The 24,786-nt window shown below is 38.1% G+C and overlaps 1 protein-coding gene across 1 annotated transcript in view; it reads left to right on the top strand.

Moving 5' to 3' along the window:
- Positions 1 to 504: 504 nt before the first annotated feature.
- Positions 505 to 24,786, top strand: part of PRKD1 (protein kinase D1) — a 120,272-nt gene continuing 95,990 nt past the window's right edge. Inside the window, exon 1 of the mRNA XM_082283044.1 lies at positions 505 to 807. Coding sequence (XP_082139170.1) covers positions 628 to 807 — 180 coding nt within the window. The 5' untranslated portion in view covers positions 505 to 627. The remainder of the gene's footprint in view (positions 808 to 24,786) is intronic.

Raw genomic sequence — 24,786 nt, 5'->3', positions numbered from 1 at the left:
CTTGCCCGGGAGAGGCCACCGTGCTGCCTGCCAGCAAGGGAAGCTCCCGACTGTCCTCAGGCTCTGCCTCCACCTGCCTCTTGAGGTACTGCTCAACGGGAATCACGGGGGACGAGGAGGCTCTCACCCCTGCAAGCACTGCAACCCACTGACTGGGCCAGGTGGGGATACCGGAGCCAGATGCGCCTCGCTCCACCACGGAGAACCATCCGACCCCGTGCCCGGGCCGCCTGGCCGGGAGGCGGCCGCCCTTTGGTGGCGGACCTGCGCGGCCCAGCCCAGCCCAGCTGGGCGCGGGCCCGTCCCGGCGGAGGGCGCGGCCCGTCCCGCCCCCGCGCCGCGCACGGCGCCAACAGCCCGAGCGACGGCACCACCTCGGCGGTTCTGGGTTGGGCTCCCCCCGCGCGTCTTTCTCGCCGCCTTTTCCTGTCTGCATCCTCCTCGGTCCTCCCGCCACCCCCCCGCCATTTTCACCCGGGAGGAGCTCAGAGGGACTTTCCTGAAACTTCGCGGGGAAACTCGCCCGGCGCCTCCGGGGCGGCCGCAAACTTTTTGCGGCGGTGCCTGACTCTGCCCCTTCGTCCGTGACTCCTCGGCTCCGGCGGCGGCTCCGGCGGGAAGTTTCCGATGAGCGCCCGGCCGCCCAGCCCGCTGCCGCCGCCGGGGGCTGCTGCCGGCGGTGGCGGCGTCGCCTTCCACCTCCAGATCGGGCTGAGCCGGGAGCCGGTGCTGCTGCTGCAGGATTCCTCGGGCGACTTCAGCCTCGCCCACGTCCGGGAAATGGCTTGCTCCATCGTAGACCAGAAGGTAAGAAGAAGGCCCCAAAGCGAGCCTCCTCCTTCCAGCCCGGACCCGCTGCTCGTGGGCGCCGTTGTTGGCTGTGAACTTTCCTTTCCCGGCGGCTCTGCTCCAGGGATAAACAAAACCCATCCCAACTTCCCTGCCGCCGTCCCCACTTCCTGCCCCGCGGCGTCCCGGTTGTCTCTCTGCCGTGCCCCCCACGACCCCGGTGTGGAGGAGGTTCTGTGCGGGATGCTCGTATGCGAGCTTGGCTTTTATTTTGCTGGCAGGGGATGCAAGTGGTTGTGCGAACTGAAAGCCGTTATTAAAAACAAACTCCGGCCGGATCTATCCGCTGCTTTTTAGTGCTGCGGAACGGGGGGGGCGCGGGGGGCAGAAAGCTGTCAGCTGTGATGGTAGCGCGGCGCCCCGGGGCAGTTCACGCTGTACCGGCCTCTGCTGGGAAAGGAAAGTTTCCACCAAAAAAAAAAAAAAAAAAAAAAGACAAACAGCAACAAGGAAAAACCAAGCCCGACAGCCCAGGATTCAAAGCGGCGCGCAGCGCTTCGCACGCCTTTCCTTGTGCCGGGCAGCCCGGCAGAGCCGCCGGCCGGGGCTGGGGTCCCGCGGTGCTGCCCGGCCGGTGCCGGGCCGTGGGGGCGGGCGCTGCGCCGGGGACAGGGGTGCGCGATGAGGGGTGGCGCCGGGGGCCAGCCCCGGGAGCTGGCAGGTGGCCGTGGAGCGGGAGGGGACTGAGTCAGCCCTGGCTGGCGGCTGCTGCTGGCCGCGGTGGGTCTTTGGGCGGGCGGGGGTGGCACTCACCGCAGACCCTCCGGAGAGACACCATTGTCAGGCGCAGTTCACCTGCACTTCGGTAAACCTCGCTCCATACGCCGAAATCCACCGGGCTTCTGCCTGAGCCACCGCTGCCTTTGCCTTTTGCGATTTCTATGTTTTAACAATCGTGTTGTATAATAAAGTTAAGTTTTACTTTATCCGTATTTATTGTGTGAAAGACCCAGGTAAAACTATCATAGTGATTGCAAAGGAGAAAAAAGCCAGCCTAAATATTCAGGATGATTTTAATGGAAAAAAATTGTCTTCCTCTTCCCCCTTGTTTTTACCGAGGTAAAATAATTTCAGGCAGGAGTGGGGTTTTATTGTTCTTGCTTTTTTTTTTTTTAAGTTGATTGCTTTGCCTTACATCTCTTTGTAGATCATCAATCTGGACTTCACTAAATAGTGGAACTTCTCTTTTGTTGAAGAGCAACTAATGAAGTGTTTTCAAAAAAGTATAAAATATACATCCTTATTTCTAAATTTTGCATTCTTTATAGTTTAAGAAATGGCTACCTGCTTTTTTAAATTAACTTTTGTAGAAAGGTGTACCATTTCACATTACCATATTTGTTTTCAAAGCTAGGCCAACACTTGTCACTTGGTCACATATACGTCTGAAACAGATTGAATACTTTTCATATTTCACCGTTCAGAAATTATTGTGCTAGCAAGAATGGAAAAGCTAAGATTGTTGTATTCATTGTTTCTATTTACTGTTCTTGAGTAGTTTATTAATTTAATAGGCTTACTACAAACTTGATTTTAAAACTCATTTCCTAACAATGTACCATTGTGTAAAGAAAACTAAATGTGCTGGCCTGTGCTCAAAAAGTCAAACTTACTTTAGTGAGTACTGACATAAAAATGTTGAACACTAGTTTGTTGCAGTTTCTTAATTGCATAAAAGAGAGCATCATTTAGCTGCTTCTCTGCAGGGCACACTTGAATGAGGAACTTTCCTCTAGTCACAGTTTCTCAGAGCTGAAATATCTGCTTTCCCAAGGTTGTCGAGAGGGAAGTGGCTCAAAGAAAGGGAAAACTGGAAGAAAGGCTTTGGTTTGTTTGTTTTTACTTTCTTTTCTTGTTAAGTGGTAGCCTCTACCTCCTCCACCCTACAGAGCAATTTGTATGTTATTTAGTCCTTAGAGTCTTCATTTTAAGCTTAAGCCTGAAAGTGTATCTATATACACAATTGTTTCACTAAACCTGATGGGATTGTTTGCATATTCAAAGTTACTTGGCATACTGGCAGAGACTTAAAAAAAAATCATGTGATATCTGGAACTGTTACGAGGTAGTTATTTGTCTGTTGTAGGTTCATGATTTTATCTTTTCCTGAAATGATTTGAAATATTGTCTGCTCTTGATTTGATAACAAAGATGTATTTGCTTATCATATTTAAGCAGGAGACTACGCTGTGAAGAATTTTATATTGAAATCTCGTGCTATTTTTTAAGTTTTTCTGGGTCTGTAGAGTAGTGGTCAACAATTTTCTTCCAAACTTTCTATTTGGTCTGGACTGTTGAAGCAGTATATAAGGATGAGAAATTGTGGTTTTGTATTTCTCAATGGTTGTCATCTTAGACTGCTAAAATCAACACCATGTCTGTGGTGTGCTGTTAAATATTTAAGCAGTCCTCTTGCACACAGCTTTATTTTTAGGATTGTGCTGACTTTTCTTCAGTATCAGAATCAGATGATCTGTTTATAGGGAGCCTCTTCCGTGGTAATGTGGGCATACCTGATTTGAGATGATTATGACCCTTACTGTTCACAGGTTTATTTATACACCTGCTTAATTTACTCCTGCTCAGAATTTACGTTAAATTTAAATAAACTTCTCAAAGTGTGCAGAGTGGATCATATGTAGGCCTGAGTAGGATGTTAATACAGTGTGTGTATGTGTATATATGTATAGACCCTCCATATTTCTGTATCTTTGTGGTGGTCTTGTATATAAATAATATACATGTGGGTTCACATGTGTAAAACTTAATGCTATGTATAATTTAGAAGTTTATATTTCCTTATAAACATGTATTTGCATTTATTTACATTAGAGTACTTTAACTTTTGCACTTCAGATGCTGTTTAGATTTTAAATTTTGGTAGTGAGTGTTATTATAGTGATAATCTAATGTACATGATGTGAAAAATGGAATGAGCAAAGTGTGGGTTTTTTTCTGTATTTTCCATGGGAGACATTCTTTCAGAAATTTTATCCTGAGATAACTGTAAAGACACTTCCTTTACAGATCAGAAGATGAAATGCTACATACTGATTTCTGACATAAATTCTAACACATTTAAATCTGTTAAGAACTCTTCTGAAGACAATGAAATTTGATTCCTTTGAGTTTGTGTGTTTTGTTTGTCTTGCTTAGAACCAGTGATGTGAAAACCCTGAGACTTGTCAGTGTGGGGCTGGTTTTTTTTTTCAGTTAAAATGGAACTTTAGCATTTAAATGATGATGTAGTTGACAAGAAATGAGGATCAACTTTAAAATATGTGCCAGTGTTTGACTTCTAGGCTGACTCCCCCACAAGAACAGTGGGCGAATATTGTAAAATATGATCTTTGTTTTCTGAAGACAAAACCTATGAATTATTGCCCTTTTTGAATTAGCTGCACACAATAAAACCACTTCTCCAGGACAAAAGTGTAATGTAAAGCGCACTTTAATTATATGGAATTACCATGTTACCAAGACTTTTTATACTAAAAAGACAAAGAAAGTAATCTTTATACGGCTTTTTAATACAAATTCATACAAGTTCAATTCAAAGGGGATATTAGTTATTACTTGTATTTTGTTTTTACTGAAATTCTTTGTCATCGTTATATCTCACGATGAGTTGGGGTATTCTAGTGGCATTGCCAAGTTTTGCAAACTTTGAGTACATAATGCAGTGTTATTTGACGTGAGAATGTGTGCTTTATAAAATAGCCCTTAAGTCAGCTGCTAAGATCATGTGCTGGCTAGGCCTTCAGCACTTGAAGGCTTTAGAAGTTGTAAGGAATGCAAAAATGATAAAACAAACACAAGAAAAAAAATTGATGAGAAGCAGAGAAAGTAAGATTTGAGCTGCATAGGCTGTGTAGTTCAGACTGATTTGTAAAACTAGTGTTGTGGATGGTTCAGTTGTTTGAATAATTCTGAAATTCTACCATAGGGGGAAAAAAAAAGTGATAAAAAGAGAGGCCATTTTGGGAAAGGACAAAAAAGAAAAGTACTTGGTTCAAGTAGCATACTGCAACTGGAATACTGTGCCCAGAGTCATCTTTATGTAAGGTATCTGGTGTTTAATTAGGAGAATTGCTACAAATCAAATCAAGAGCCTTTTTAAGAGCATTCCTGAGAATTGAACCAAACACACTTAGGAACAGGTATGCATCCACTTTTGCTTCTGGTTGTCATTATAAGGAAACTATAACTTAAATAAATAAAAAAGGAAAACAAAAATGAACTCAGTTTTGTTTTCCCAGGCTGGAATCTCTAAACTTGTGGTCTGAGCAAAGAAAGGAGAAAACCTTTTCCAAAGGTTGATATGAGAATATATTTAACTTTTTCTGCAATGTTTTTAAGCAGTCATGGAAAACATGTGGGGTGTTTATATGAATGATGGGGGTTTTGTTTGTTTGTGGGTGGTTTTTGTTTGGGTGGGTTTTTTGTTTGTTTTTCCCCCCAAACCTACACACTCTCCTAAAATAAACTCTTGTTTATTGTTACCTGGTGATAATGAAATCAATTCCTTTAGGGTGGGATTGGGACTCAGTAAATAGGCTGCTATAGAGATTTTTAGCTTCAGGATAAACAGAGAAACTGTGACAGGTTTTACCATGCTGACCAAAAGTCATATCTTCATTCAAACATACGAATGTAAACATTTCATGTATTCACAACACTGTTGTCTTGTAGTCACAGTCTTTATATGTTCTAGAAAAGTTATTACAGATGTGGTGTTTATCTATGACACTTAAATTCTCACGGTGTTTTTACTGGTGTACACTGGTAACAAAGTGTTAATTTTTTTTTTTTTCCCCCGTAAAGTGAGTTTTTCTCAGCACCAAATGCTTTCCTCTGCCTGTGTTATGGAAGTACTAAGTTGTTAAATAGAATTCGAGGAATGCAAGGTGCCTTGTCTTTATGCACATAAACATTTACCAAACTCAAGGGAGACTTTTGATGTTTACAGTTTAATCTTTTATTGACTTTTCATTTTTTGTTCTCCACCCTGGAAACTGTAAGTTGATGTATGTAACATGAGTTTGTAGCTTAGTTACAGTTACTTTTGGACCATATCTGAGAAGATGCTAGTAAAAACATAACTTCAGTGAAAGGGAGTAATCTGAATTAGTTTAAAGAAACTGGGCTTTTTAAGAAATGTTAACTTTGTTATGTAATCTGTCATGCATCCAGATAAGGAAAAATGGGTCTAACACCACAAACCTGTGTAGAGGATTTGAGGATTTCCTAGCTAATGATTAAAGACTATTGAATGCATTGTAATAGAATAAAAAATAAGATGGAGCTCTAGGTAGAGGACAGGCTTGTAACCAAAGCAGTTCACATCTTAATTTTTAAAGGAATTACAAAAGCAATGTGTTGATCTTGTGTTATTTCTACTGATGCTTTCCCCAGGAAATACATAATTTCCATAATGATTTAAAGAAAGTAGAAAATGAACAGGCATATGAGATGCTTCTCTCACTGCTCATGAGATTCAGCTCTGTTGCCCGTGAAAGGATGGAATTTGCTGAATGAAGTTGCAATGAAGTTGCAACATTTCCCAGACAGAGGTGTCATGTGGACATAGTATGGCATGTGCTCAGTGAATTTGAAATACCCAAGGTCTGACTGTCTGTCCCATAGAAGACTTACTGGGTGTAAACCACGTGATGACCTGAGAAGGCCCTGAAAGCCCAGTGTGTCCTGAAGGTGCGATGGGTTTATGCTTGTACGTAGATGATCTCTGCTGTGGATTGTGTGAAACACCCTGGTATGTGTCAAATCCCTGTATGGCTTTGTGCAGACTTTGACAGTGATTTCTGGAAATCTCTCACAAATGTCTGAAACAATCTAGGTAAGAACAAGTTATTTTGCCTCCTCTGTGTTTGGAGAAATCTGCCTGTACGGTTACAATATGTTTATGCTCTGGTTACTTGCAAGGAAACAAACACACTTAGCGAAGTCTGTGTAGTGTTACTTTTGGTTTCTTATTTTTACTGTATTTTGTATATGAAACTATTTCAGTTAAAAACTTCTGCCAAATGTGTGTTTGCTTTTTTTTTTTAGTGACTATGCTAGCAATTATTTTGAGGACATCTGTAGAGCTTTTAGGATGTAGCTATGTAGAATTAAAAATTACAGTAGACACAACTCTTGGTCTCAGTGTACTCAGTGTGTATCTCAAGCAACCTGTGATAAGCACATGCACTGTTTGTTGATTTTTTTAAAAATTACAGTGGTGTAGGTCATCTCTGGCTTCTTGACTTTGCCCTCTGGTTGGCATCAGACGTGTTTATGTTGACATTATGTAATGTGGTTGCAGTTACACAGTTGCAATCAAGTATATAATTAAAATCTCTCTTTCAAGTGTTTGTCCAAAGTGTAGGTGACCTGTTCTAGAAAATACTTGATTAATCTTTCCTTCAGAAGAGTGTGGCTGTATATATAGTATACCTTTATGTACATCTTTAGTCAGAGCTAGCAATTGACTTGTGTATGTCTCTTGCTGCTTGGAAGTAGGACTTACCTTTCTTCTGGAGCTACTACATGCTTTTTGCATACTGTCAAATTGTCATTTGTAAAGTCTTCCTTAGGGTGTGTTCTGGTAAAATCATAGAATGATTAGGGGTTGGAAGGGACCTTAAAGATCACAGAATGGGTAAGGTTGCTCAGAGTTGGCTTCCAGACTGCAAGTGTACGTTGGCAGCTCATGTTGAGCTTTTCGGTCCACAAGCATCCTGAAGTCTTTCTCCCCAGGGCTAGTCTTGATTCACTCTCTGCCCAGCCTATACTTGTGCTGGGATTGCCTCGACCTAGTTGCAGGACCTTGCACTTGGCCTCGTTGAACTACCTGAGGTTTGCACAGGCCCAACTCTAAAGCCTGTCAGGGTCCCTCTGGACAGCATCCCTTCCCTCCAGCTTGTCCACTGCACCACACAGCTTGATGTCAGCAGCAAGCTTGCTGAGGGTGCTCTCAGTCCCATTGTCCATGTCACCGACAAAGATGTTAACAATGTCCGTCCCAATACCGACCCCTGAGGAACATCCACTTGTCACTGCTTTCTGTTGGACATTGAGCTGGTGACGGCAACTCTGAGTGCTGCCATCCAGCCAAATTTTATCTACTGAGAGGTCCATCCATTAAGTCCACATCTCTCCAGCTTCCAGAAAAGGATGTCATGCAGGACAGTGTCAAATGCTTTGCGGAAGTCCATGTATATAATGTCCACTGCTCTTCCCTCATCCACTGCTGTTGTAAGCCCTTAGTAGAAGGCCACCAGATTTCTCAGGTATGATTTACCTTTAGTGAAGCCATGTTAGCTGTCTCCATCACCTTCTTATTTTCCATGTGCCTTAGCATAGTGTCCAAGAGGAGTTCTCCATGATTTTGCCAGGCACTGAGGTGAGAAAAAAATTGTTTCATTTTTTTTATCAGACTTGAGTGTCACTTTTGCAGGGTTGATTGTAGAGGTTCTATTAGAAAGGCTGCCTGAATTTTGTTATATGTCTTACTTGCTACAAAAGAATTTGCTCTGACATCCCCTTTGTTTACATTTTTCTGGCTTGTGTTTTGGTATGAATGTCCTGGATTTTGCAGAGCAAATCAGATTTCTTCTACAGGCTTTCAACTTTTTTCTTCCTCATATACTTTTAGTACTGCTAAATGAGCTCTTGCTTTTTGAGGCTTTTCTTTCAAGTATTTCTATCCAGGAAATGGTCTAAAAATATGGCAGACGTGTTGTCACTCAAAAACCATGGGTATGATTAAAATAAATTGTGCATATCAGCTTTTGATCTCTTAGAGTATAAAGTATTGATGTACGCACCTCAAGTCAGCTACTTCATGAAGCAGATTTTTGCTTTCTAAATGCTCTTCTAGATTTATCTGCTGAAGCACATGTAAGATTGGAAGGGTAGTATAATGTATCACACTATGTTGAGATAGTACTGTGGATATATTGCAGTGATTTATGCATAGGCAAAACATTAAGCATAAATTCCAATGTATATCTCTGTTGTCCAGTTCCTCTTCCTCCACCTATTTGTGGCTTCCTTCTTCTTGTTCCTTGTATCTGTTTTCTTCTTTAGTTGAGGAAAACTTGGTCAAGAGGTAAGCTTTCACTTCTCCAACTATACAGTGCGTGTATTTGTGTAGTGATTTGTATCTCTTACATAGCTTGTTGTGTGTGCCTCTTCTGCAGTCAGAACCACATCAGAAACAGTATTACGCCATTCAAGATAGAACATAGGTAATTATTTTGAAAAAAATGTACCTTTTTTTTTTTTTTTTTTTTTTAAATTAAGAAACATGAATGTGCATCATCTGATCTTGGCTGTTTCCTTAGTGAAGAAAAGAGGCATTTGGAGACTTTTATTATTGGTGGGCATAAAAAGGTCTTCCCAATATGATTTTAGGCACAAGTTGTATACAAAGATCTACTAAGAAAAGCTGCAAACCGTGACCGCAGTTGTGTTGACCTCTACCTTGTACATTTTGAAAAGCTGTATCTGAATGTATCCTGTGTAGTCTGAAAGCATCTTCTATTTCTTCTGTCTTCAAATTATTTTTAAAAAAGTCGACCTTGTGAAATAGTTATCTTCCCAAGTGTTAGAAATAGTTTTTGTCAACATCTTGTCAGATGCGAAAGCACAGGCAAGACCCAGCTGGGTCTGGGAGAAACATTCTGGCTATGAGGCAATTTGTCTGAAAGATGCTTGCCCTTAAAAATGTCAACTTACCTATTGCCTGATCTTTCCTCCTGAGAAATCCCTTTACATAAAAATAGAAATTACTAATGTGTGTGGGCCGTAGTGGTCAAACATACCCTGCTCTCCCTCTTGGCAGCACTGTATGTCCTTATGTACTTCATGGGTGCTAGGCTAGGGTCTGTATTTAGGCTGAAACATTTCTGAAAGCCCATAGAACCTTGGGCCGCAAAGTGTTAAACTTCTTAAATTGTGTTATTAATCCATGGAGTGAGGATCTGTGGCATATGGAACCTCATTGATAAGGAGACAACAGTATGAGCTGATGTTTTCTGTTTAGCTGTAATAATTTTCCCATTTTGCTGTAAGTTCAGCCCCTTCTGCATCAGCTTTTAAGGCTTGGGTTACAGATTTGCTGTCTGTTTATGTGACAGGACTCTAGGTGTGCTGACCACGCTGTTTAATATTGTAAGTACTGATCTTATCTCTCTGAGGGTTTCATGTTGCCACCCAAAATCAACTACATCTAGGAAAATGTGAAAATTGCATACCAGAATAATAAAAAGCGCATGTTACAGATATCTGAAAGGTTGAACTCATGCCTTTTGTTCTGTTGTATTTATTACACTTACCTCTAAATAGAAGGAATGAAGCAAAATATGTAGAATATGAGTAGGAGTCTGTTCAATTCCAAACCCACACAGTTTTCACTGCATTTTTTCCTAAAGAATTGGCTGTCCTACACTTAAAAAGAAAAAAACCAAGGTTGAGTGAAAATTGAAACAATCTGGTTAAAGTCTGTGTGTGCGGGGGTGGAGGGAATTAGGTTAGGGGAAAAGCTCTCTTGATTTTAAACTCAGTGATTTCCTGATTTCTGGAGGAAAATAAAATATTGCTGTCTGTATGTTATCCTTCTCATGTAGCAGTATGTCTGCAGGCCACTTTGTCACAAGGGGCTTGGTAAATTGTCATAGCAAGAGTTCAGGTAACTGTAACAGATTGTCAGGCAGAAAATATAGTAAAATCAAACACCTAGGAAAATAAAAACACTTGTCCTCTACATCTAGAAATGTATCTCTAGTATATCTTTAATCTGTGTTTATTATCATGTATCATGCCATGTGGACTTCACCCAGAGATTGACACATTTTTCAAACCTTACAAAGAAATGCCAGTGTCCTGACCTTCAGTTCTTAAACTAGCTTAAATGATCATCCAATGTAAACCTACTCTTTCTTTCTTTCATTTGACTACTTTTATTTAGCAACTCTCACGAAATGGGGATGTTCTGAGCTGTATTCTGGTGCCAAATTGATTCTTGGACTAAGTAAGTACTTAAGAAGAGTTTACAAAGGTGATAGAGCTAAACTCTTCCAGCTGGTGGCAGAGGCTGAAATCAAGAATAAGAGTTATGGTTTGAAAGAGATTCAGGTTGGACATTAGGTAAAAAACTCCTTCCTAGGAGAGTAGTGCAGTATTGCAACAGGCACCCAGAGAGGTGGTGGAAACTTCATCCTTTGTTTCTGGACTTTGGTAAACAAAACCTTGTGTCCATCATAGTTCAGCTATAAGAGAGAAGTCAGACTAGATAACTTTCAGAGGTTCTGATGTTTCTGTGATTCTCAGAGAATGCAGTGAATATTTGTTTATATTTGTCCATTTGTTACATTAATGCCTAATAGATATTAGGTGGCCTGTAGTATAATAGGGCCTTATTATATATTGCTATACTTTTGTATACAGGGAAGAAGTCCCTCCCTTCAGTACTTTGCAGTCAAGGTGTACTGGACAGCTGGTGATAGCACCACATCTTAAACTGCATGGAATCATATCTCAGCATATAAACCCAGCAGTTTATTTTCAGTATCGTTGAAAAAAACTCCTGTGAGAAATCCATCTTAGGCTGTGGGCAAAAGCAGAGTACTTCCTTAGGGAAGAATTGTTAATAAAAACCACACCAACCCTTCCCATATGAAATAAAGACCTCAAATCTTACAGATTAGACGTAAAAAATAGTTAGAGGAATGGCCTGCTGAGTTACCTGTTGTTATGGAATGGTGATGGGTTGGTCTGTGCGGAGATTAAAGGAAGGATTGATACAACGAAGTTACATGCTCATCTGCTGCAAAATTTGTTTCAAATGGAACAATGTGCAACTTTTCAAGGAAGGAAGATGATACACTGCTTGAGAAGTGAACCGATAAGTACATACTTGATTTATCTGTCTTTGCAGGGAGGACATGTGCATGGTAGAGATGTTTTGCAGGACAGAAGATGCATTATTTAGACCCCACCTTGCTGTTAGGGCTTAGAGGGAAGACCAAGGTAACAGCCAAGCTAAAATTGATGTTTGTTGTATTGCTTCTTGTTTTAACTCCTCTTTCACCTGTGCTTCTTAACAGGCTCGTACTGACTGGTCACATTATGTAATTTAGGCATCTAAAGTTAATATCCTGGACTGGTAGACAGTTGAGTAAACTAAGGGCATGCAGTCCGAGCTAAAATTTGGCTGCTGATTTTTCAACATATTTTAATGCGCTGTGCATTCACAGTTAGCACATATGTGCAATTGTATGTTTAAATTGAAGAATGTTAACACTTGGTAACATTCAGAGCACTCTTTCATACTGCACTCACACAATTTTGTTAAATACCTTGGTTTACCCAGAAGTAAAATCATTATTTTGTTTAAAAAGGGAAAAATAAATTTGTGTCAGTTTTACTGACAGTTGAAAAAGTCTCATCTTTTTGCGTATAATATAGCTAAGAGAGTTAAGTATGAAAACCCTTTTGAAGACTGATGTGTGAAACAGGAATTTTTAAACTTTTTTAAAGCTACTGAAAATCACACCTGTTTGTTCAAAGGTGGCCTAAGAACAAAAAACTTCATCTCATCAATCTAAAAGGTCAGCAAATATCTGCTTCCTTATTCAAGAGATAAATAATCAGTATGTAAAAACTTGATAGAATATATTTGGAGATGAGGAAAAGATCTGAAGGGGAAAAAAACTTCGTTTGTTGGTCTCACTAAAATACAGAGTACATCTCCATCAATTGCTGGTGAGTGAAGCTACATTGTTTAATTTAGAAAGCATATTTTTATTCTGTTAACTGAGTTTTTGAGTTATAGTGTCACCGTTTCCCCCCCTCTATGTAGCAGTACAAGAGAGATTCTGAAAACAACAAAAAATCATTATATAACAAGAGGGGCTTTCCAAAGAGCAAGTGAAACCTTAACTTGTATCTTTTGAATAGGAATGCTTAAAAATCTTTCACTAGTGTGGCTTGATTGTTATCCCCTTCTTTTCCTTATGTGTTTCAAAAAAAAAAGAATGTCAAATGTCACTTGCCATGTTGAGAAGGTGCTTAAATGAGTATAGATAAACAATAGGACAAGACTTTAAAAAAGCATTAAAACCGCACCTTATGATAACTACATTTATAAATATTAATAACTATTTTCTTTTAATCCAAGAAATATGCTATTTTTTGATTCCAGAGTTTGCATTCAGATTCTTATGAAATGATGATCAACCAGCTCTGTGACAACTTGAAAATACATGAAGCTTTAAATTAGAATAATCTGTATTTTTGTTCCTTTTCTCGATGTCAGTGGGGGAATGGGAACAAATGACAGGTCAATTGGGTGGACACTGTTGAAAGAACTAGATCTTGGTTTTTTTTGGAGACTTAAGTTGCCTGTTATTCTTTCATCTCTGCCTTCTCATGCCCAGGGTTTTTTTCATATTAACAAGTTCAGTTACATTTGATGAAAAACTAGTAATAGTAAAGAAAACTTAGTTCTGTTTTTTCAGAGAGGCCAACATCTGGGTAAAACAAGGGGCCAAGTAACCTTACTGAAGATAGGCTGCCTTGGACTCAGGCTTTTTAGTTTGGAGAGAATTCATATGGGATTCAAACATTGCAAGAGGCTTAAGCATAGAAAAAATAGTGTCAGAATTTACAAACTATTGTGAGACAAATACACTGGAAATCAAGCTTTATTATTACCAGGTTAAATGGATGCAAATCCTTGGATTTAGTTTTGCGTTCTAATTTGCCTCAGCAGACAGCCCTAAAGAAGCTTGTTAGTAGGTTCTCTAGTTATATGTAAATTCTTAAATATTGATTGAATATTAACATACTTTCCTAAATTAGTTATTTGTTATAAATGCCTTTCATGACATCGCTGTGCTACTGGGGGACTGTGCTGCTGTACCCAACACTGCATATTTACTCAGCTTACAGGACTGGCTCTATGGATAGTACAGTGATGCAAAGATGAAATACAACTTCTTGCAGGTTTTGATAGAGTTTTTGAGCTTTCCTGTGATACCTGCAGTGTTTGAAAGTTTAATTCTGAAATCAGTTTAGACCAACTGGAGGTCTAGAAAGAGTAGTCTTTCAAGTTAATAAATGATCTAAAAGTTCTACTAAAGATCTAAGTTAGTGATCTGTTCTAGGCAATACTCTTAATTTTTACTGTCTTACGTTTAGGCTTCCCTCATTCCCCTGTCTACCCCCCAATGTACTTGGTATCTTCACTGGTATGTTCACTGAGTTTTAATTACTTGGGTTATGTATGATGTCAAGGATTTCTGAGTAGTGTTTAAGCCAGATACAGGGCTTCCAAGTGCAAATGAGGTCTGGTGCACTCAGCCCAAAGTGGCTCTGGGTAGCAGTTGTGTGGAGAAAGATAGATAGATAAATGGCCACTGAAGATTTCCCTGATTAGGTGTTTTACTGCAGGTGAACAGCATATTGGTAACTGTTTGTTCATGCTTTGAGGTAATGATCAACTGATAATATTTGTTAAATAAAAAAGGAAACCAAAAAGCATTGAGTACATACTTGTGGTGTGGGGAAGAGGTTTTTTTATTTTTTGGTTGATTTTTTTCTTCAGGAAAAAGAAGTGTAGCACACTTGTTCATCTGTTCTTAGTGGAATACGTATATATCTGCTCTTTATCTTCAGTTATGTGCCAGTTTGTAGTACAGCCAGGTAAGTGAGTTGCTATTGCTACAAAGACAAATTTCAGCTAGCAGCTCTAGAAACAGGACCATAATTTGGAAGTGGTTATTTGTCTTAGTAGATATTTGTTTTCTTCTGACAGGGGAAAAAAAATCTTTACAACACTTTACCTGTATTTATTTTCACATTTCGGTTTCCTTGTGTGCAGGCTTGCTTATGTCGCACAGTTTCAAACACTGTTTATCTTCTATCTTTTGCTTTCTGAAACTACATTAATGTGTCTCAGCTGTCTTTTCTTCTGCCAAATCTCTAACTAGTGACAAAATGGTGCTTTAAAAATTAATCAGACTGTTTCTGGGGGAATAAAAGAGTGATCTGCATGTAATCACTTTATCCAAAGAGAAAAGTAGTCAAACACATAAATCAATAGTATTTAGAAGAGCATAAGACTTGGAAATGTGTACGCTGCTGTATTTTGTTAAAAGTTCCTACAGCTCCTCAATTTTATTTTTCAACCCATTTTTAAAGTGTGTTACTACAAGTGAATCAGATGTGACTCATAAATCTGAAGGCATATTGGATGTAATTTGTCTTGTGTTATTTTTCCTACGGAATATATATTGCAGTTTTTTCAAGTGTCACGATGGCTATGCTGACCCTTTTCTTAATAAAAATAATAATTTAAAAAGTCTCTATTTCACTGTAACTGACCAAGAAAAGAGCCTGAAGGAGTTAAGAAAAGATGATGAATTTCATATTTTTCCACATGTGTTTCCACTGCTTGGTTTTATATATGGATTTGAGTGAAGTTATGGATCGTCTGAAACAGTAGATTATGTCTGGATTATGTGGAAATCAGTTGTATTTTCCCTGAAGAATGCTTGAACCTTACAGTTTTTTCAGTAAAATCTGGCAGAACTTTTTGCATACTAATGAAATGTGAAAAGATGCTAATTTTGCATGCTTTTTCAATGATATTATGTACAATCTCTCTAGTGGCCTTTTAAAAATAGATTTAATGTAATTAGGGTGTATCAACAGAAATCCATACATACGTATGAAAATTATAATGTGATCCTTCCTCCCCAAAATCAAGAAAATGAAAATCAGTTTAATGAGCCTGAGGGCTACATGAAGACATTTCAATGACAACTTCTTATCCATCAGTAATATTCTCTGTAGGAGCTATGAAGTAAACAGGATGGTTGTTGAACAATGCTTATTTAGGCAGCCTGGCATCTGCATCCTAAAACTATCAATCTGTCTCTCAGTATCCTAAGTGGTGTCCTTTTCCTATTGGACAAGATTCAGAAAAGTGTAGCCTTGACTTTTGCTAAAATATTTAGGATGTCTCCAAGATCAGTTAGACTTTGCAATGAGGTAGCAGGTGCAGATATTTTGCATATAGTAAGACATAATGTATTTCAGTTGAAAACTGAGTTTTTTTCTATTTGTGAGGTTGCTTCTTAAAAGGTTGGAAAATCATTCTGGTTGAAAGCAGCAAGCTGGAGTGGTTTTCCAGTCTTTTGATCTAAACTGATTGGCATGTCTAAAAACATGCAGAAAATTGCCATGCTTTAATAGGATAAACTGGTTCATGTTTCGCATATATTGGACGCTTAATGATATAGCAGTAGAATGTAAATTTCAAGCCATTGGTCACTTTATTTGCGCTTATAATCATAAATCTGAGCAAAAACTAAATACTCTGGAGTTATCGTCAAGTGTTTTGTTTTCATGATATTAGTATGCATGAATGCTTATGTAAAAGAGCATGCAGCTGAAAGGGTGTGCTTTTGCTCATCATATACTAAACCTAATTTGTTTGGTCTTTGTCTTCTGGAATGTGGAGGGAATCTGAACAAGGGTTCTAATAATTTCTGATTGCACCCATTTTTTTTTTTTTTTTCTTCTCTCTCTAATTGAAAATGGAATTACAATTTGTGTGACCTTCTTGGGGTAATCGTGAAACAGAAGCTGTGTTGTCATGACATGAGAAATCAGTTGGGTAAGCAATGACGAATGCATTGCAAGAGGTAACTTAATTTGAAAAGTAGGGAGCAAGATGAGAAAAAATACCTGGAAATGTGTTTGTTTTGGGAATATTTATAACTGAGAGCAAGGGCAATTTATTTTTTTGAACTACAGAAACTACAAAAATATGGGTCTAGGTTAGATAATGGTGCATTTTGGAGCATTTTGGTTTGTCTTTTTGGAGAAGGGATTGTAGATGAAGAATTCTGCAACAAAATTAAAGATTCGGCTTACCAAATTAGTTTAGTTCAAAAAACCTTTACAACTCAATATGAGAAGCATAACTGAAGAGTATCAGTTACATTTCTATTTACATGTTTTTGTTAAGAGGATGTAATTTATTCTCATAGACAAGCATAAATATTACATTTCATGCAATGTACAATATATAATTAAACTTAGAAATAGTATGCTAAAAAACATACAAGGAAATGCTGTGCGCTGTTCTAGTTCAGAAGGCATCTTGTGTTTTAATTTTGACTGTGTTTTTCCAAGGAGAACAAATTTGATTTAAACTGACTTGGAAAATGCTACACTTTTATCTCGTTTAGAGTTTGAAGCTCTAGTAAAACTTTACTGTGACTTGACTTTACGTCTTAAGAATATCATTATATTTAAAACAAGTCTCTTACTGTTTATAAACATGGTAATGTCCTTAATTCTCTCTGTAGCTGCCACAGATTTTCTTTTTCTGTTAGGAGGAGGATAGTCTCCTACGTTCCTTAAAGTAAATTAAGCAACAATAAAATAAATACTTGAGCCTGGATGGAAGTGGTCATTTAGATCTGATCTTGAAGCCTGGAGAAATAGTTGCCTGTGAACTTTTTAATTTGCCGTACACTTCCAGTGTTAGGTTGTTTTGTGTTTGTTTTTCCATCAACTGTTTGCACATGCATGCTTCTTGCATAGCTCTCTGAATGTCAGCCAGCACTTGAGGGCACTTGAGATTGTGTATCTGTTTCCTGGGGAACCTGAAATTTTTTCTTCTTTTACTTTTAGGATTCTTTTCATGCAAGCCCAACAATTCTTTCAGAGCTGTAAAAATACTTAGATACCAGTTTTTTAGAACTAACACGTGAGCGAGTTTTTACTAGTCAGTGCATGTGCTCCTGTAGCTGCAAGAACCAACCCTTGGAAGAAACAAATTTTCAGAGCCTCTCCCCAGCATTGGGTGAGTGAATAGGATTTTTGGAATGAAACCTAGGGAACAAGAACATAGTGGAATTTACTGACTGAAATAATGCATGAAGAAGTGTAGCCAGTTTTAAAAATTTTAATAATAATATCTGTTAATTTTATTTTTTAAACTTGAATAAGATACTCTATAAAATGTACAAACTGAGGTTAACCTTTGAAGAAATAGAAGACAATTAGGGCAGAGCTGTAAAGCTGTTGACATCTGGTTCTTTATGCAACATCTGTATCTGGAACCACTTACATGCTATGTTCTAATTTACTTGCAATAGCAGAGCAGGAAGTCATGTTTGTACAGCTCACTGCACAAATACCTTAAAGTAGTGAATATCTAGTAGATTTAAAGTGATAGGTCCATGCTAGATCTTTCACTGGTAAAGAAAGCAATTCCCATTTATTTATTTATTTTCTAATGAACAGAAGATGAGCAGAATTGTCTCCAAAAGAAGAGCAGTATCGTGAACCTCAGTACTAAACTAAACCAAAACTTGAAACATACACAGTGCGATACAGATGTGTGTAAATTTTAGGGCTGTGGCTCTGGGGTTGAACTGGGACTGAATAATGAAGGAGGCTGTTGCCAACATGAAAATACAGAATCAGAGAATGTTAAGGGGTTAGAAGGGACCTTAAAGATCATCTAGTCCCACCCCCCTGCCATGGGCAGGGACGCCTCTCACTAGACCAAGTTGTTCAAGGCCTTATCCACTCTGCCCTTGAGCACTGCCAAGGTCGGGGTATCTACAAACTCCCTGAGCAACCTGTTCTTGGTGTCTAACCACCCTCACAGTGAAAAATGTCTTTCTAATATCACTCTTAAGATTCCCCTCTTTCAGTGTGTACCCATTGCTCCTTGTCCTATTGCTACAGTTCCTGATGAAGAATCCTTTTCCAGCTTTTCTGTAGGTTCCCTTGCAGTACTGGGAGGTTGCTGTAGGTATCCATGCAACCTTCTCTTTTCCAGTCCAATTTGTTGCAAATATTGAAGTGTATCTGGTGAATAAGGCAGGAAAAAAACTGAAAAAAGAGAAGAAATAATGGCATAGTTTATAAAGTTGCCATTTATATAATGACAAAGTTTATAAACTCAAAAAATGAGTTTGTATTTATCCCCACACCTGCTGCTAAATTGCTTTGTGGAGCAAGTCAAGTAACTTAAGTAATACTGCACGGTTGCTTTGTCTGCTCAATCCATGAGACCTGGCTTGCTAAAGTGTCAGAGCCTGCAGCTGCTACTTTAAGAAGTGCTTCATTTTGAATGAATTAAACACGATATAACAAATACAGACTTACTTTGCATGTAGGGAAGGAGCAAAAGGGAGCAAACGGTTGCAGCTTTATCTTCTTGATTACCCTCTGTTGCCCTTCATCTCTATAACCATGTATATATTTATATAACTGTATGAAAAAGTATTTTCCCTTACTGTTCATGCTGTGGCTCTAACCACATCCCTTCCTTACATTTTGCGACGCAGAGGGTGTGCCACCTTAGTTTCTCAGTTTGCATTTGCTACATATAATGGGAAGTACTTTGGAAGGCAAACAAACGTGGAAGATCAAACTGGGCACAGGCAGCTTACTCTTCCTTGGACTAAGTTCCTGATAATTCACAGATCTAATCATATTTCTCATTTCATGTGCCTGTTATCATGCCGATATTTTTAAAAATATTAATATACTCTAACAAACAGTATCATACAAAAGTAATTGAGAAAATTTTTTCAACTGTTATTTAAAAAAAATGATCAGCATCTTCAAATAAGTTGCTCCATACTGTATCCAAACAGTAAAGAGAAAACAAACCAATTAATCCCAGGCACGGATTGATGGAGGCATCACAAGTAGTATAATTGTAAGTGTAGTGACTCAGTAGAGTGGTCCCGCAGAGCAGATGGAGTTTTCATAGACAGCCGTAATTTTGGCATTTCGAGTTTTAAAATGTCTGGCTTTGCAAACTTAAACATATTTTTGTGTGTGTTCAGATGTATATACAGCTATACTGATTCAGAAACATACAAAGGGAATGGAAGTTACTTGTACCAAAGTCTATGTGCTTTATCACTAGATTTGAAAAACTGAAATGCTTCTTACAGTTTGCCAATTGACCTAATAATCCAGAGAAATGTGTAATGTTTTTGTTTTCATCCTGCAGCTGGTCATATCATCACATTCAGGTGATGAAATATTCTATGTTTAGAAAATATCTGTAAATGCTTAACATTTAGAGAAATTCTGAGATAGTAATGTATTTAAATATTTTTGCCAAACTGGTTTTGGGTAAGTAGTTCAGGTGATCAAACTTTGTTTTTCTTTTACTGGGTCATTTGTTGAACAGTATAGCAGAAGAAAAACAGTGCCAGAAAAAAGACTTCGTGATCAAGTCATACGGTTCTTACGAATTACATGCTATGTACATTAGTCAGATTCATACTCAGAAACACTTCTAATTTGTACTTAGGTCCTCTAATTAAAAAGTAAATTGTATGCATTTGGTTCAAGGGCACTAGTATCTTAAGTGAATGTATTTTATATAAAATTTTCTCCCAGTGTATTGTAACTAATGCTAATGAGCAGCATAGTAAGTTGAATTCAGCCTCATAATCTTAGGTCAAGTCCATCCATCACTCATTCCAATGATTTGAAACTACATGGTGCATTTAACTTTACTTCTTCTAGGCAATTAGATGTGTCAGCTGTCTCTTCTGCAAATCTCTGCAGGTCTTGGAAGTTTCTTTAAAATTGATCCACTGAGGCAAATACTTTCTGTACCTGGAATAAGGTTTAAAAAATTGCCTGCCTCATGAAGAATGTTAAATTTGGATGCTATTATTGACATTCTCCTACTTAGAACATCTGCAGTAGGAGTTCTGTTTCCTTTCTCCTCAGTTGCCTTCACTTATTTTTGCTTAAGGGAGGAACATAAGAAATGGATTGAAATGACCATCACATTTGTAACTGTGGTGGTGAACAATTAAAATGTTTTGTTTGGGTCTTTAAATTTTATAAAATGATACCTTGTTTTTCTTCTGGTCTCCATAGTGCACCAGTTTGCCTCTTGGACATAAGGATTTCAGTACATCAAAAATCTCATGAGTCAGACTAGCTGTTTTTCTAGCCAAGTACTGGTCTCTAGCAGCAATAGTTACGAGAAGCTCTTTAAGGAGGCCTCTCGTGCCTGGTTCCCTCTTACGAGCTTATTTCTCATGCTGCCCCCTCAAGTCCCTATCATTTATTAGTGGTTTTAGAGGGCATATCCATTCTTATTTCAGGATCAGCTTTGAACCTGTGGTCCATTTGTTTGTGTAATATGTTTTTGATTGTTGATGCTTCTGCTTCCACACTTCACATAAATTCCAGAAGATCCCTGTATGATCTCTATAAAAAGAGCTTAGAAGTTTTCTGTAACCCTTGTGTGCTCTCTGTGTATGGAACCTGAGGCATTTCTTGCTAGAGTGGTATTTCCAGTTAGAGGGAAAAGGTTGTCAGATAGAACATGCTGAGAGCTGTGTGTGTAAACCTTGTTCTCCCATCAGGAATAGTTTTCTCATATCTCACAGTCCTCTTAAGTATTTTGCACTGTATTCTGGGAATACACCAGAAGGTTTTAGAACTATGGGCCAGAACAAAGTGAGAGATCAATGCAGCCAAATCTGTTAGTCTGGTATGTCAAAACTGGGCCTTGCACCCTGAGTTCCTTGGAGATATTCAAGAGTCACAAGTTTTAATGTGGGCAAAAATGCAGTCATACTCTGCCTTGTGATGGGCACTGCTGGTAGGGTATGAGGATAGTCATATATGTCTGAGGAGTAGGTAAGTCTGCTTAGGTTGATTTAGTATGAGCTAGCTGGAATGTGGACAGTTAATGAAGCATGGTCAAAGTATCTTAGTATTTTTCCTGGTTGTAAATTAAATGTTTCTTTAAATTTGAGTTTTCTTTTGCATCTCTAAGGCATCCTAATTCAGAAGATGTGAAACAGCTATAACTGAACATACACACTGGCAAATGTGCTTGCTTTAAGATGTATTAATGTAGGTAAAGACTAGAGACTGAATTGTTCAGGAAGGAAAGTTTCTGGATGGAACAATAATCTGCAGCACTTTTTGTATCCCAACATATTTCAAGTTTGCATTATTTTTCCCACTCAGCTGATCTGCTGTCAAAAAAAGAGTGACTTGGACAATTACAGCTTTTTCAGATGAGGAAATAAGGATAATGTCTGTGCTGCAGTAATGTAGAGATTTGCCTTCTGAAGGCCAGTGAGGATATATGCTGCTCTCAAGGTGGTAAGATGACTGTACACTGTAAGTGGCACTGGACAGGTTATCAATATTTTTTGTTTTTCTTTCCCCTCATCTCCCAAATAGACCACCAATTAATTTTTACATCTGTCTTATCAGACTGAATACTCAGCAGCATGTGCTGTACAAGTAGGGATCCACAGCTGGAAAAGACAATCTGGCAGGTTGTTTGGTTTTCAGCTGTTTGACTAATTGCTATATATGTAAAAAACAGTAAGTGGAAGTAGAAGTAGAGAATATGAATTTTCATTATCCTGAAATATAAGCCCCTATTCAAACACTGTTTTTTTAAAAAAAAATTTAAAGGTTAATGAACTTTATCTACTGATAGAGTGGTATTTGTTTCTTCATTGTGTAGATTACATTCTTTCTTTGTATATTTATTGTGGAATTGGTGTCATATGACGATCTTTCAGCTTTTGAATCACTACTTGCTTGAAAAATGATTGTTCCTAAGAAGTTTGGCTATGTAGCAACAAGGCATTTCAATATGAAATTACTGTATCTTTTTTTTTTTGGCTGTTGCACATTACTGGGTTCAAAACATATACTATTTTATATTGAAGCTCTTAAAAAATGTTTTGGTTTCCAATTTTTTTCTCTCCTCTCCTTTGGTAAAGAATATTTATTTTACATATCTTATTTTAGGAAACTCCTTAGGAAGTTTCCTTAACTGTCTTCTAAAGATTGCCCTTAAATGAGGAAGGGAATATACATACACTTGTTTTATATGTGTCTGGCTAATGTGTTTAGAAGTGTGTTTAAAACCTGTAAAAATTTCAAAACATAAGCCTTTCTTCCCTAAGTCTTTGATCTCTCTGTTTTGACATACTGCTGTAGATAGAACTGACCTTACATATGGACTGTGGTGTGAAAAGTGGCATGCAAGTGCTGACATTAAGTTACTGTTACTTTCAGTATTTTGTCTCTGTTGTGAAAATTTTACTCTTTGACACTTTCATGTAAGTGATAGAGTCATTGCATCACTCTGTGCCTCTATTTATTCATATTTGGAAAGGACAGTTATATTTCAATCTTTCTTCAGTTGTGTACTTCGAGATCAATGGGCAAAGCTTACAGGAACATCACTGGTAATAGTACTAGTAATTAACTATTAAAAAAATTTATTTCTATTCAGAATAAGAATAGGTGATTAATAAAGTGTGCAGAAACAACTAGTGCTATGCAGACAAAGTTTGTATGTAGAAAATGGGAGTTGGAAAGATGTATATTTAATCATTCTTACAGGAATAGTATTAATTTGTTGTGGTGCATATCAGGGAAAAAATACTTTGAATTTTAGTTCATATCAATTCTGAGATCATAAAAGGGAGAGACTGATGCTTTAGGCTTTACTATAAACAAGTGACATTTCTGTTTAGATTTTGGAATGTTAACATATATCTTTGTGCTCCCAAGTCTCTTTTTGTCCTAGGTCATGTACTTGACACTTTGCATTCACAACTCTTTCGGTGAGCACGTTTAGGGTTTATGTAAATTCAGCTGGGGGCCAATGTCACCGTTTCTGCTTGTTTCCCATGGTGTATTGCTAAGCAACATGTGTATGAACAACAGTCTTTGCTTTCATTTTATCTCATTCCTGTCCCACTCCAGCCCCCCACTTCACTAAATAGTGACACAAGTTTGAAAGGTAGGTATTAGCTTGTCAGGCAAAACAGTAGTTTTAGTTCACAGTTTGTGAAAAATGAAAGATGCAGTAGATAGTGAGGATTTTGGATGTTGGATGTTCTTCAGTTTCACTATTTAAATATTGATCATATTCCCACCAATTACTTTATTTTTCTTGTAGTCACCTTTTTTTTTTTTTTTCTTTTGAAAGCAATGACTCATTAGGATATTTTTACGCATGCTCGGCCATATTCACTGAGAAAAATAGTTTTGGAATACTTATGTATTTTTTTACATATTGTTCTCATGTACACAACTATTATATTGGATCTATACAAGTTATGGGTAAATTATAGATCTGAGTGTCTATTTTGGATATTGCTGAAGACAATTTATTGCACTGCCTAGATTCCTGAAGTGTAAATGATAGAACATTATGCAAATGTGTATGCGTATATATACAAAGAGAGAGACAGGATTTACTATAACTAGTGTTTATAGTGTATGATATTTTACATTAATGTATAGCAAACTAGATTCTGGTGAGAGAATTGAGGAGAACCTCAGTAGTCAACTGAATTGAAAAACAACTCATAGTCAACAGAGTTGAGAAAAAATGGAAGTAAAGGGCACATTTTCTTGCATGAGCTGTCACTAAAGGCAAAACTCAGGAAGGAGATATATTCAAAGGTATTTTATCAATTTCATTTATATATTTTTGGGCAGTAACTTTATTTTTCAGTATTAATTTTACTTGCATAGTGAAAAGAGTTTTCGAGATTCCCCCCCACCCCCTCACTGTGCAGACTTCCCTGCATATGTTTTGCTAGATTTTTATGTGGTGGTGTGTTTTGATTACCTTGTCTTGCTTTTCCTAGAAGGAACATTTTGTGTATTTCCAAATATGAGCCATCATTGCTGGTCCTGCTAGATTTGGACTAGGAGCAGTTGAGTATATTGTTTACTGATGGCTTGCTTTGTAACTGTACTGCATTTTAAATCTGGTGCTCAACATCTGAACTGCTTTCTCAGATTTTACCATTAAAATTATCTTACAGAACTTAAATCTTGTACCTATTTGATATTATAATTTGCATGTAA

This window comes from Coloeus monedula (genome assembly GCF_965178545.1).
Source record: "Coloeus monedula genome assembly, chromosome: 6".
NCBI lineage: Eukaryota > Metazoa > Chordata > Aves > Passeriformes > Corvidae > Coloeus > Coloeus monedula.
This window is presented reverse-complemented; position numbering and strand designations above follow the sequence as displayed.